Source organism: Remersonia thermophila, chromosome 2 (genome assembly GCF_042764415.1).
Source record: "Remersonia thermophila strain ATCC 22073 chromosome 2, whole genome shotgun sequence".
Lineage (NCBI taxonomy): Eukaryota > Fungi > Ascomycota > Sordariomycetes > Sordariales > Chaetomiaceae > Remersonia > Remersonia thermophila.
In genome coordinates, this window is record NC_092218.1 from 2,911,204 (window position 1) to 2,925,241 (window position 14,038).

General features: G+C 59.6%; 4 protein-coding genes across 4 annotated transcripts; 2 read left to right on the plus strand and 2 right to left on the minus strand.

Annotated features, from left to right (window-relative positions):
• Window positions 1-794: 794 nt before the first annotated feature.
• VTJ83DRAFT_2253 (uncharacterized protein) lies at window positions 795-1,547 on the minus strand (the record flags this gene model as incomplete). Its single annotated transcript, XM_071008503.1, has 3 exons — window positions 795-943; window positions 1,004-1,288; window positions 1,355-1,547. The coding sequence occupies 3 exons, from the start codon at window positions 1,545-1,547 to the stop codon at window positions 795-797; spliced, it is 627 nt and encodes a 208-aa protein (XP_070868793.1).
• Window positions 1,548-4,141: 2,594 nt separating this feature from the next.
• On the minus strand, window positions 4,142-5,413 carry VTJ83DRAFT_2254 (uncharacterized protein; the record flags this gene model as incomplete). The annotated part of the gene is made up of 2 exons (XM_071008504.1): window positions 4,142-4,774; window positions 4,841-5,413. The coding sequence occupies 2 exons, from the start codon at window positions 5,411-5,413 to the stop codon at window positions 4,142-4,144; spliced, it is 1,206 nt and encodes a 401-aa protein (XP_070868794.1).
• Window positions 5,414-6,386: 973 nt separating this feature from the next.
• VTJ83DRAFT_2255 (uncharacterized protein) lies at window positions 6,387-8,563 on the plus strand (the record flags this gene model as incomplete). Its single annotated transcript, XM_071008505.1, has 4 exons — window positions 6,387-7,123; window positions 7,188-7,572; window positions 7,645-8,050; window positions 8,133-8,563. The coding sequence occupies 4 exons, from the start codon at window positions 6,387-6,389 to the stop codon at window positions 8,561-8,563; spliced, it is 1,959 nt and encodes a 652-aa protein (XP_070868795.1).
• A 1,039-nt stretch (window positions 8,564-9,602) lies between these two features.
• On the plus strand, window positions 9,603-14,022 carry VTJ83DRAFT_2256 (uncharacterized protein; the record flags this gene model as incomplete). Its single annotated transcript, XM_071008506.1, has 4 exons — window positions 9,603-9,648; window positions 9,706-9,844; window positions 9,907-10,766; window positions 10,823-14,022. The coding sequence occupies 4 exons, from the start codon at window positions 9,603-9,605 to the stop codon at window positions 14,020-14,022; spliced, it is 4,245 nt and encodes a 1,414-aa protein (XP_070868796.1).
• Between the last annotated feature and the right edge of the window lie 16 nt (window positions 14,023-14,038).

Here is a 14,038-nt window from a genome sequence, read left to right on the forward strand (position 1 = left end):
TATTCATATAACTAACTAGCAAAGGCATCCCCGAAAAAGTGAAAGAAACTCAGTGCCTTGGCTGCCTGAAGCAAGCCGAATTCTGAGGCTCGGCACATGTCACTCATAGGGCCCGGGTCGTCAACGACAAGCATTGATTCTTCAACACTGCTGAGGCTGGTGATGATCGACATCGACATGCTGACCGGCGGTGCAAGCCACAAACAATCCACCACCACGTGTGGACGGGAGATCTTCAACGTCAAATCAAGCTCCTTTCCCTGCAGAAGCTCCGTGTCGGAAACGTGCATGCTCGAAATGGAAGCTGCCAAAGCAAGGGAGATGGCCCGTGACGTTCAGCATCACACGCCATCACAACCGACCGCATAGGAAACCAGAGAGGCTTAACCGATGGATGACATGTGAATTATTGGACGTTCCCAGAGACTACTTCGTAAACCTGTAGGCATCAGGGCATGTCATCACCCCCCTTCTCTCCCCTTCCCGATTCCAACCCAAAAAAAAGCCCAATTCCCATCAAATCAAGCAAAATCCCACGACGAGGACGGTCCTGAACATCAAGTGTTCCCTTTCCCGAAGGGCACCCCGCAGGTCAGACGCGACAACATCGCAAACGTGACCAGACCAGGAAACAGGCCGAGAATTACCGAAACCGCCCCGCCCGGATGAGCAACAAGAATCAGTCCCCCATTACAACATTCTTCAACAAGAAAGGTATGTACAAAGAAGACGTAATTGGGCAGGCCGTTTTTCCTTTCCCGTTTGCCAAATAACCCGCAACGCCGGACGGACGCTTAGTTGAAGAAGACGAGAGCGGCCACGGTGCCGAGGACCAGGGCCAGGGGCGACATGAAGCGGTTACCGCTGTTGGTGTTCTCCGGAGCCTCGGTCGGCTGGGTGTTGCGGGTGGTGGTGGGGGTCTGGGTCGTGGTGATGACCAGAGCTACACAGCGGGGTTAGCGGGCTGACATCACGCACACGGCACGCGATACCGAGGACTTACTGGTCGCGGAGGCGCTGGCGGTGGTGCTGGCGGTGGTGCTGGCGCTGGAGGTGACGCTGGTCTCGGTCTCGGTGGAGCTGGCGGAGCTGGTGCTCGAGACCGAGCTGGTGGCGGTGCTGCTGCTGGTGGCCGAGGTCTCGGTGGTGCTGGGAAGGGCGGTGCCCAGGTAGCTCCACATGACGCTGTAGTTGGGCTCGCCAGTGGCATCGGTGATGCGGATGGCGTAGGTGCCCGAGGGCAGGTCGTTGAGGGTAAAGGTGTACGAGGTCTCACCCTCAGGGACGGCTGCCAATCGCGTCAGCATGTGGGTCAAGTCTCAAGATGCAGGCCGGCGGCGGGCAATCGACGTACTGGCAATGTCAACGACGTGCTTCAGGTTGTTGCTGCTGCCGGTCATGATGGAGAGGGTGACCGGGCCCTCGGCGTTCTGCCAGGTGAGGGTGAAGGGCTGGCCCTCAACGATGGTGTACTCCGAGTTGGTGAGGATCGGCTTGGCGAGCACAGCGGCCGCGAAAGCGAGAACGGCACCGAAAGAGACCTTCATTTTGACTGATTATCGGGGGGATTAAGCTGTGCGAGCAGTGCCCAGGTCAGTTGAATGTTGCTTGAGGGTAATTAGAGGATACTATTGCGCCCGAAAAAAAAAAGGCTCGTCGGTGCAAAACAACAGCGGGCCTGAAATAAAGCACAAGACGCGGCAACGCGTCGTCCTGGTGGCGGCTTACCTAAAAGTAGTGGATTGGAATGTGGAAAGAGCAAGAGCGGTTTTGCCGGTGAGGCGAAGATTTGTTGGAATGAGTGGACGAAGTTGAAAAAAACGGCGACAAACGATCGTAGAGCAGTGGGATTCACCGTGATTAGGGACGACAAGTGTCGGCTGGAGAAGGGAAAGAAGGAGAGGAAAGAAATAAGAGATGGTGACGGCAGGCACACGGGTCAAAATAACCTCGATGACCCTGGAAGCCGTGGCGGCCTGGGAAGTGACGACTTGCAGCTCCAAACCAATAGCAAGCTTGGACGGGTTTCCTCCCCTTGCTAGCGTCCGGGGGGTTCCAAATACATAGGACGGGGGCGATGCACAAGGGGAAAAGCCATTCCCGTCGAGGGGGCCCTGGAACCCAAGCGGGGGGGGGGGCGGAGAATGTCACGATGAGCTGGGCCTCCATTTCTAGCAGGGTGCCAAGAGGAGAAATGCTGGATGCACTGTGACCGCACAAGCTCTTCCGGCCGGCGGGATTGTGAAGGACACCCAGCGACTGGAATTTCGAGAACCATCTGTTCCCTCGCCAATACGAGTTCATGAGGGCGCCAACAAACCGGTTTGTGCCGTGAGGCCACCCTCCACCAGGTTGCATCGTCCTCGTCTCTTCTTCTCTTGGCCGAAGCCAACAACCCGAACAGCCTGCTGATCAACCTCAGCCGCCGTGCGAGAGAGGGGGGGGGAGTCCGCCATCCTCGGCACCCTTCTTCAGCACTAATGTTAGCCCATAGCAGCGGCGGCGGCGGCGGTGGGAAATTGCTTGCTTGGCCAACCGCTCTTCACCTCCTTGTGGTCGCAGCCGGGCCCCCGGCAGCTGTCGCATGTCGACCCTTGCAAAGGAGCGTCGCAGAGGATGGATGGGAGAAACACCGCGCCGCTCGACGTTTGTTTGGAAATCGTCTGGAACGGAGCCCTACGGAGCATGCGAGCACCAGAATGGAATCGTCTGACCGTTGCAGCTCGGCCGGTCCGAACGGTCTTGCCCGGCACGCATTGTTCAGATCATCTCGGGTTGTTCGATCGACGGGTGCAACGCAACTCCACGACGCCGCGGCTGTGTGGGAAGTCCAGGAGGTGGAGCCCGTCATCTCGCTGCGCGATGCGCGTGAGAGGGCCTTCTTGCCAGGGGGAAGGGGGGGGCGGGGACCGAATGGATCTTGCTGGCAGAAGGGTTTCATCGCCGGTCGCCCAAAAGCTTCCATCACCGATCAGAAATATCCGGCCCTTGCCAGACTGTGCAATCATGGCAACCTTAATTGTGGACACGCCAACGTTAATTTTAACGTTACCATTGCCTGCCCTGGCGTCAATCCGGGGTTGACTTGGACGCGGAGAAGGACGCGGAGAACGACGCGCGCACCGGCGGGTGGCAGGCGACAGGCAACGGAAGTTCCCTGCACGCACAGCATGACCAGCTCAGGAACAGATCCTGCGCGCATCCGACGGCCCGCCCCCTTGTGGGGTTGCTGTGATGATTGCTGACTCGTCAGCCGGAGCGCGTTCGGTTCTGCACCACAGCTACATAACTATTGGGGGCACAATCGTCCCCAGGGTACCTAGGTCCGAATCCTATCGGCGCAGCTCCTTCCTTGAGCGGAGATGGTGCAGCGGGCGGTGTGTCTCGCGATGCAACATGCAATATCAAGGCAGGGTGCAAAAAGTCTTTGCGTTCTCGTTCATGTTGGTCAACAGCACAACCGCGCCCATGTCTAGCCTACTCTACTGCGTACATACATACTGTGTACAAAAACGCAGCGAGCTGGCGTGTTTCTCGCCCCTCATCAGCCGAGTTGTTTGATGCAAGCCCCGTTGGTTAGGGAATGTTTCGGGAACATGGACTACCCACGTCGAGGCCCGGATGAATAACGAGTGGAGCGTCCCCGACAAGACCGACCTGCCCAGTACAAGCCTCTCTGTCCCACACAAGTGCTGTGCTATACGCAGTATGTGCAGAACCCATCTCGCCCGGTTGCACCGCGTCCCGCGTGTACCCGATGTTTCGAGACCCCGGCAGGTCTGACGATGGCACAAATTGCACGCGTGCACGTCATGGCCCAGGAAATAACGTGTGGAACACAAATCCCGCCGATGTGAGGTGGAGTCTGGGGTTCACTACAGACATCTGCTGCGCCGACCACCTTTTTGGTACATCGTTGCAGAGAAGATCATCCGTAGGGCTAGCAGGACAGACGGCAGATACACCAGCCGGCGAAGGGTTTGGAATCCTCTCTCCTGCGCCGCAGCCAAGGATCCCCACACAGGAAGCCCGACGCCGCCTGGCGCCGCCCGGCCCCCGACCGCCGCGCTGGAGAATTGTCCCTCGATGCGGCGTTGTCGTCCTTCGCCGGTCGCTGCGCCGCCTCCGACCTTCTCTTCTCTTAAGGCAACGCGCAATCGACCACGCCGCGGTGAACGCCCTGCGTCTCCTCGGCCAGCGTCCTCACCGCCGCCCCCAACGCCCGCATCCTGTCGACAAAATCGTCCAGCGAACCTCCCACGCCAAAGTATAGCCTCTTGGCAGCGACGACGGCCCGGGCCCCGCCTTCGGGTCGCTCGCGGCGCTCCCGCTGCAGCATGGCGAAGAGCGTGGCGCTGAAGCTCTCGAGCGCGAACGGCGAGTAGATGGTCTCGGACCCGAGCACCAACGTCGCTGCCGTGCCGGGGAGGTCGGCCGGGAGGGCGGAGTAGAGGAGGTCGACGAACTCGGGCGACCAGGCCCCCGAGAGGAAGGCGAGGGCGATGCGGTGCTCGGCGAGCGAGGACCGGAAGGCGGCGAGAAGCTCGGGGGTGAGTTCGAGCTCGCCATCCGGGGTGAAGGCCTCGGCGACGAGCGGGGTTGTCGCCCGTTGCTGCAGCGCCCAAGCGAGAATCAGGTTGGGCAGCGTCACCAGGTACAGCACGGACGGGTTGTAGTCGGCGAGGACCAGCGAGAGCGGGTGCTTGGGGGTCGTGCCGTGGTCCAGCGCCCAAGCGAAGAGGGCGAGAGACGGCAGCGCGGTGCCGCACCCGAGCTTCGTGGCCGTGTGAGCTTGTCCATTCTACTTTCTACCGTGACCGCGCCCCGCGTCTTGACTCACCTCGACGACGACGCTCGGGCCCCGCGACAGCAGTCCCTCGATCGTCCTCTCCCGCGCAAGCACCTTGACCAGATCCACGCTGCTCTCCCAGCTCTTGAACCCGCCCTCGTAGATGCCCGTCTTGACGTCGTGCTGGCCCAGGCCGGCCCTCGCTTCGGAGGACTCGGACGGTTCGCCGGCGGCCGCCGAGGACGGGGACGGGTCGTCATCTTCGGCCATCAGCTGCACCCGCACGTCCCAGAGCTCGCGGCGGGGGAGGGCGAGCTGCCTCTGGTTGCCACCGTCGCCATGGCTCGGGTCGGGGTCGACTTCAAGGTCGACGTTTAGCAGGCCAAAGGCGATCTTGGAAGGGAGACGGGCCAGGAGGTGGTCTAGATCATGGAGCAACGGTGGGAGGAGCGGCTTGCCCTGGACCGGAAAGGCGCCCGCGGTTGTCGTTGAGAAGGCGGTGGGGGGGGATGCGGTTGGGTTTGCCGCCCCGGAATCTGCTGGCGGTGGCGGTGGCGCAGGAGGAGGGGTTTGTTGCGTATCCTCCTCTATGTCATCGCCGCTGAAAGAAAACGAGAACGCCATCTCGGCCCTATTTTTTCACGGACATGGATGGCTCTGGGCCTTTGCCTGCCGATATCTCGTTTCCCTCTTTTTTTTTTTTTTATTCCGAGAGCGAATGGAGGCCCCGCTCCCCTCCCGCATGCTAGTACGCTGTAGGTAGCCCGCCTGCCTGCCGGCTCCGGGTGGGGCGGCCCCACCAGCCCCGAAGGAAGCCTACTGCGTACGTTACCGGGGGGTAGGTACGTAGGTAGCTCGTTCCGCCATCTCGGCAACGGCGCAACAAACCGTTCCCCATGGCTGCTTGCATCCCGTTGGACAAGATACGACCGGCCCGCATCGTCTGCAGCAAACAGGGAGCCTTGCGATGCGCAGAGGAGCATTTCCTGCTCGAGCAGTACGCAGTACCGCACGTGGTGGGACATGGGACGCATGCACCAGGGGTTACGTACCGGTTTACGCACCTGATCCAACGGCGCCGACTGGATCGACAGCCGCGCCGACGCATCGGTCATGTCGACGACGGTACCCAATGGGAAGCGGTTTGTTGCAAGATGCAGCTTGCGGGAGGGATGTTGATGGAGGCTGGCGTACGCAGGGCCATGCACATCGCTTCCTGTCATGTTCGAGATAACGTAGCGGTTCCTTGCCCGCGGGCCCGGACTCTCTCGTTCAAGGCCCGCCCCCGACTGGGCGCACCGTAAACGGACCAACCCTCGGCCGGTGCAGGATCAATGATCCTTTCTTCTCCGACGACGTCGCATCTCTTGAATTGGCACAGCGCCCCCCCGGCCTGCTGCACCTGCGAGGCGGTTTCCGGGGGGGGGGGGGGGGGGATAAGATGCACATCGCTTCATAGGCACGGTTTGCCACCAGGGACCAGAGGATTTGGGAGGATATCAGAAAGCTGATGCGCCTTCCGGGACCGGGAACTTTACGGCGCACCCTGCCTTGAGGAATTGCCGTCATCCCATGTAAACCCCCGGCCACGTTTGCCATGAACCGCCGCGGATATAAAGAACAACAGCCTTCCTCGGGTCGCACTGGCACTCGCACAAGCCGAAGCCTCCTCTACTACCTCTGTCATCCTGCCAGCCGAAAGCTCCGAGCCCCGGCCCCCAGCAGTAACCACCACCAACCACCGCCAAAGGCTCCAGGATCATATCACATCCAACCATACGAAGAACTTGCCATGATTTCTCCACCCAACGGCATCCATCCCCAGCCCAACGGCACCTATCCCCGGTCCAACGGAACTCCAAGCTACACCATCCGCGAACAGCCCCTCGGCACCCCGCGCCGCGTCCGCATCGTCGCCATCGGCGCCGGCGCAAGCGGGATCAACCTTCTCCGCGCCCTCCGCCTTGGCCTCCCGGCCGGGTCCTACTCGGTCGTCGTCTACGAAAAGAACGCTGACGTCGGTGGCACATGGCTCGAGAACCGCTATCCGGGCTGCCGCTGCGACGTGCCCAGCCACAGCTACCAGTTCTCGTGGCGGCGGAAACGGGACTGGTCCAACTTCTTTGCGGACGCGCAGGAGATCGGGGGCTACCTGAGGGAGGCGGCCGACGAGGTGGAGGGAGCCAGGGAGGCGATCCGAACGAGGCATCAGGTTGTCGGGGCCTGGTGGAAGGAGGAGGAGAGCAAGTGGAGGGTGAGGGTGAAGCGGCTGGAGGACGGGGAGGAGTTTGACGACGAGGCGGATTTCGTGGTGGATGCGACGGGCATTCTCAAGTACGTTCTTGCCGCGCGGCGATGGGGTCGGGATGCGGTGGAAGAGGCTGACACGGAGGAGTAGCAAGTGGAAGTGGCCCGATGTCGAAGGCCGCGAGGACTACCAGGGCACCTTGATCCACACGGCGCGGTGGCCCGAGGGGTTCGACCATGCCGGCAAAACCGTCGTCGTCATCGGCAACGGCTCGAGCGCCGTCCAGGTGGTGCCGGAGCTGCAGCCCGGCGCGGCCAAGCTGTACAACGTCTTCCGCACGCCCACGTGGGTCCTCCCGCCGAGGATACAGGCTTGGAAGATCATGGGCCAGGCGGGCGAGATTCTGAGCAAGATCCAGCTGGACGAGCACGAGAACTTTGCGCCAGAGACCATGGACAAGTTCAAGTCTGACCCGGACTTCTACCGCGAGTTTGTCAAGAAGATCGAGGTGGAGGTGAACAGCACGTTTCCGGTCGTATGTGCCCCATTGGTTCAGCCCTACCACGATGAACCCTTGACGCTGACGAGCTTCTTCCCCCCTCCCCAGGTCCTCGTCAACAGCCCCGTCCAGGCCTTTGCCCGCGCCAAGGTGACCGAGTACATGCGCGCCGCGCTAGGCGGGAATACCGCGCTGTGCGATGCTCTTATCCCCGACTTCCCGCTGGGGTGCCGGCGGATGACCCCCGGCCACGCCTACCTGCGGGCGCTGACCCAGGACAACGTCGAGGTGCGCCGCTCGGAGATTCGGCGGTTTGTGAGCGACGGCCTCGAGCTCGAATCTGGCGAGGTGATCCGCGCGGATGTCATCGTTTGTGCTACGGGGTTTGACACGTCCTTCTGTCCCCGGTTTCCGCTCGTGGGCAGGGGCGGCGAGAACCTGCAGAATCGCTGGCGTAAGGAGACGCCGAGGGCGTACCTGTCCGTTGCGGTGGATGGGGTGCCGAACTACTTCAGTATGCGTCCTGCCCCCGACCTCCCTCCTCCCTGGTCTCCTCCCGCCAGCCACCAAACTAACGTGCGCGTTTTGTTTCCCAGTGTTCCTCGGCCCCAGCGCTCCCATCGGCCATGGCAGCGTCTTCACCCTCTCCGAACACATCGCGCGGTACATTGTGTCCGCCATCCACAAGTGCCAGACCGAGGGGATCCGGGCGCTGGCGCCGTCCCCGAGGGCCGTCGCCGACTACGCCGCCCACATCGCCGCCTTCATGCCGCGCACCGCTTGGGCCGCGCCGGGCGGCCGCTCGTGGTTCAAGAACGACACCGCCGATGGTCCCGTCATCGCCCTCCACCCAGGAAGCCGCATTCATTTCTTTCACATGCTCGAGAAGTTCCGGGGCGAGGACTGGGAGTATGTGTATGAGGGCAACGGCGGGAATCGGTTTGGGTATTTGGGGAATGGGTTCTCAACAAAGGAGCTGGACCCAGGGGCGGACTCGACGTGGTATCTGGATGAATCAACGTGGTGAGCGGAAACGGGTGAAGGGTTATAATAGGGCCGGGTTTCAGTCATGCGCCAACATGAAGACGAACGGGATGTTGTGGGGGTTTTGTTTTCTATGTCAACCGGGGTGGCCATGAATTGGCGACATGGTTTGGGTTGGCTCCTCAGATACCATCAAACGTCAACGATATCGTCAGAATTATCGTATCTGGGCGTATTCTCGGCCAGGTTTCTTGTGATTCTCTTCATAGGTACCGATTTTGGAACTGGTTGTTGGCGGACGCGCAGCGAGCTTCCGCAGCTTTGTTGGCCCATCCATGTTCAGGGGGCCAGGAACCAACGACAGCAGCCACAGCGCTGCCGAGTAACTATTTTAGCACCCCTTGGACGCGTAGCCCAACTGCACCCATCCACTCGAAAACCGCCGCTAAGCACCTGGAAACCTGCCCGCTGCACGCTGTCGCCGGTCTCTGACCAACAACATCCCTTTCCTCGATTCAACGGCATATGAAAGACCCCGGACCATGCTCATGCTTTTGGTGCTGGTGATTTGAGCTTGGCAAGCGGAGGGATTTGAAGCCCTCTCTCTCCCTCTCGTTTGATGTGATCATTCGGCTCCGCCTGCGGGAGGCCACCTGGGATCCCACCGAGGTTGGCTTCCCTAGGTCAACAGCACATCAGCTCCCCCATTGAGCCCTCCAATTACATAGTTATTCAGCAAACACGGCTTTTCGCAGGGCAGAAGAGCAAAGCTCCAACGGACCGAAAACCCAGAGTCTCGGGTCTTAGCTGCGCCAACCGTGCTTGCATGGCTGGGTTGCCGCTCGGCGCTTGTGGCGCGCCCGCCATTGGCGGATTGCACAGATGCATGACTCCAACAGCAGGGTCCCTAGCCACCCGCTTGGTTAGGTTGTCGGAGTACTGCGTATATCCAGGTCGTGGAACCCGACCGTTGGTGGTGATGCCGGTCGTTCAAGTTGAGGCAACCTCGACCTGGTTGCGAAGCCCTAGGACCACGCTTGTCTCATGGTCGCGACCCCGGAGGCGGTGCAGAGAGACTCGTCATGGAGGAGGCGCGTCAGAAAGAGCCCGTCAATCTCCTCTCCCTTGGTATGTTGACACCAGGGACCTAGCTGTGAGCCTTGGGGCTAACAAACGTGCTCGCAGATGGAGGGGGGGTTCGCGGTGTCTCGTCTCTCGTCATTTTGCATGCGATCATGACGGAAATCAAGAAGGCGCGGAATCTAGACGTGCTTCCCAAGCCCTGCGAGTACTTCCACATGATCGCCGGGACCAGCACGGGAGGGTTGGTCTCAGCAATCTCCAGAGCCGGATTTCACGCGAGAGAGGAGCCGCTGACCTTGCTAGCCTTATCGCGATTATGCTTGGGAGACTGCGAATGTCGACAAAGGAGGCGTTGGACGCGTACGACGAATTCGCAGCCAGGATCTTCTGCAAAAAAAACAGAAAGAAGTACAGGCTCTCAGACAGATACTTCGCCACTCCGCTCAAAGAAATCGTCCAGGAGATTGTCAAGGAGAGAGGCGTAGGAGAGCTCATGTGGGATCCTGAGCGGCCCGACAAGGGTAAAGCCATGGTCTGCGTCATGCCCTTGCAAAACGTCGGGCATGCTCGTGTGATCCGCACCTTTCCCGGCGATGAGGGCGTTGACGACCAGTGGGACAGGAACATCATGATCTGGGAAGCCGCGAGAGCCACCACGGCGGCGCCGACCTTCTTTAAGCCTCAGGTCGTCGGTGGTGAGGCGTATGTCGACGGCGCCCTCGGTGCCAACAACCCCGTCGATTACCTCCTCCGGGAAGCGGTCCAAGAGTTTGGCAGCTGGCGGCGTCTCGGCTGCATCGTGAGCATCGGCACTGGCACTCGTGAAATCGGGCTCAGCGACGGGCCCTTGGAGCAAAGAACGGCGTTTATGTTCCCCAAAAAAGCCGTGCGTCTGGCCAAAGTTATGAAGGCAAAGCTCACGGACCCTGAGGCGGAGCATGAGCGTGTTTTGGCAAGGCTCCGCGGCGCCTCAGGTGCCTACTTTCGCTTCAATGTCCCAAAGGCTGCCGAGACGATTGCGTTGGACAACTACTTGCAGATCCCTGAGCTCAAGTCCATGACCAGCGACTACCTGAGGGGAGTCGACGTTACTTCGCAAGTTCAGGCCGTTGTGAAGGCGCTGAATGAGGGTTCCAGACACGGCTTCACCCTCGGTCTTACCCGTACGGCCTCCATATCATTGAACCTTCCGCGTGCCTGGTAGCTAATGGGAATGCAGGCGAGATCGATACCGAGCAAGTCATTCTCTCAGACGCACCAATCCGTTCGCTGGAACCGTCCACGCCCTTTTTTGTGGGGAGAAAAGGGATTCTAGATAGCCTGGATCGACTGTTTTCTCCACGTAACAACGGAGGAGTGCCTCGACGAGAATGTCTCATCCATGGCATGGCCGGTACTGGGAAAACGTCCATCGCGCTGAAAGCCTCGGAGCTCTTCCATGCGCTGCCATCAACCACGACCGAGTCGGCGCCTGGCCCATCTCAGCACAGATCAAGATTCCAACATGTCTTCTTCATTGATGGTTCCAACCTCTCAACTGTCTGCCGGAGCTACGCCCGAATCTGCAAGCAGCAAAGGCTAGGCGGCGGAACCGTCGAGACAATGAAGGAACTCGCAATGGATTGGATCGCGGAGCTGACCGAAGAATGGCTCCTGATATTTGACGATTTCAACTTCAGTGATCGGCAAGGCTATGTCCCTGCCGGTGGCAGAGGCAACATCATTTACACATCTCGGTCGATCCAGCTCCGGCTCAAGCTGCCAAGTGACCGCGTCTTTGAGGTTTTGCCGTTTGAGCAGCAGGACGCGATCGAGCTCCTTCTCAGAGCATCTGACACTCCCCAAGACACGGCGGACATGGAATCCGCTGTTGCCATCGTTGAAGAACTTGGGTACTTGCCCCTAAACATCGACAACGCAGCAGCTGCCATCCGAGATGGGCCATTCTCACTCAAAGAGTATCTCGAGACACTCCGCAAAAGCAAGGTTGGCATCCTTTCCGAGCCTGGTTTCGAGAACGAGCCTGTTGAACACCTGGCAGTGTACGCCGCTCTCGATATCTCACGCCAGACCCTAGAGGCCCGCAGAAAGCGAGAAGGAAGGAGTGGAATAGGGCTTGGTGCAAGGGCTGCTCTGAAAATTCTGAAGCTCTTGTCCTTCTTCCACCACAAGGAATTCCCAGCCGCCACTATCCTGGCCCGTGCAGCTAAGGAGCGGGCGAAGCGGCATGCCGACATCGTCATCCCGTTGAGCGAGTTTTTCAAGCCACCAGACCGCGAGTTTGACGCAATGCTGCAGCTTACTAAGGACGGCCAATGGAACCAGCATTATTTCGGTGTTGGGTTGACTGTTTTGCGAAACCTCTCCTTGGTCACGTTTGATGCGCGTCGGGAATACGTGTCGATGCATGCTCTTGTTCACAGCTGGGCGCGGCATCGACTGACCTCAGAGGAGCACCTTCAATATAATCTCGTGGCAAGAATTGTGATTACTGAGGCGATGTGCCTCTCAGAAAAATGGATCGACGCATACTTCACCCGCTCGCTCGCTCCACATATCGAAACGAGCTATGCATACCCGGCCAGCCCGATTCAACATGACAACTACAAAGCACAGCTGCTCCTGAAGCTTGGCTGGTTCTACCAGCTGAACAAGAAAGCCGCGGAGGCAGAGGCTGCCTTCTTGGAGTGTCTGCACATATGGAAACTGGAGTTTGGGAATCACGACTGGAACACCATCATTGCACTCCAGCGTCTCGGTGCGCTCTATCATGAGACGGGCCGCTTAGGTGACGCGGAGCTCGTTTACCTGGAGGTTGTTGAGAGGATACGTGAAAGAATGCGAGATCACGATTTTTTCACGGTTGAGGGACAGGATGCAGAAGGCTCAGGGTCTTCCCAGCAGGAGGCGATGGCAAACCCTTCAACGAAGGATCCCACACCGAACCCCGAGCCTTTCACTTCTACGCAACATATTAGCGCCCTTGGCCACCGCAGGCGGTCACATGTGAGGAACCTCATCGATAAACAGCCAAAGCAACCACAAGGTTCGGATGCTCCAGTCTCCTGGACGCACTCGGGGGTGCCCGTCGAACTGGACAAAACATCTCCCGTAGGTACGAAACCGCCACGGCGCCCAGACGATCGTAACGAGCTCGCCATCCGTCACGACATTGCGCACGCCGACTTAGCCCGCGTGTACATGGACCAAGGTCGGTTTGGGATGGGCAAGCGCATGCTCATCCAAGTGCTTCGTTATCTTGAGGAGGACCACGACATCGACCCCCTCCACCCAGAGTTTCTGCGGATCGAGCACGAAGTCAAGGCGCTCACAGATCCGGGAAACTGGGAGTTCTGGAACAAGCGGTTCCACGACATGAACGACATTGCCGACGCGGAAGGGGAGAACTCGGACTTCTGGGAGACGGGCGGGGGGTTTGCCCTCATGGTGGCCCACGCCAATTGCCTGCTTAAGAACGGCCTTGGTGAGCAGGCATCCCAGCAATACTGCATCGCTCTCGAACTGTTTCAGCGCATCTACGGCCCTGGTGACAAGCGGGTGCTTGAGATACTGCGGCGTATGGTGGACTGCAAGGTCGAAGGGGACGAGGGGGATGAAGCCGTCGCCATCTCTCGGGATTGCGTACGTCGCGCGAGGCGTACATATGGCGATCGGCACCGCGAGACTGCCCTTGCGTTGGAGAAGGAGTATGAAGCTCTCTTTTTCCGCGCGCTGGAGGATACGGATGAGGGTCAAGAGATCCTGCGACAGGCTGTCGACGCCGCGGAGGGGTCTCTCGGACCTATGCACCCCATCGCCGAGAGAATACGCAACAGGCTGGCGCGGGTTATTCGGCGTACGGATACACATTCCGCATGGGTGGCATCCGCCACGGTGGCAGCCGAAAAGAGTGAGGCTGATACGATCGAATCCGCCTGGGAGCAGAGCAGGGCCCACCTTGAGCATCTTAGGGCTTCTGTCGGACCAAACCACATTCTTACGAGACGCTTTGCCCGCTTAGTCGGGGACCGCCCACCCAAGTCAAGAGAGGAGTACCTGGATCGAATGCAGGCTTGCTTCGGATCTCACAACTCGATGGTGAAGAAGCTGAAGGAAGAGCTCGGGGCTGAGCGTGCGACCGAGCGCTGTCGCGAGCCTGGGAGTTTCGACCAGACCGTTCTGGACAAGGGAGCTGTAGCAAGCACGATGCTTCAGTTAACTGCTGGCACTTTGAGGGAGGAGAAAAGTGAATCACAGCCGCAGTCGGCGACACACAAGGCGCCACAGGTGTCAGAAGTGCGGACGCAAACATCTACGGCATTGCTGGCACATGCCAATCTGGGACTTTCGGAGTCTAGGTTGAGCAGCTGGGGACATGAACTAAAGAACGTGCCGGTGTACACATGTGGCTTGTATTAGCCTGCCGGTTTACAAA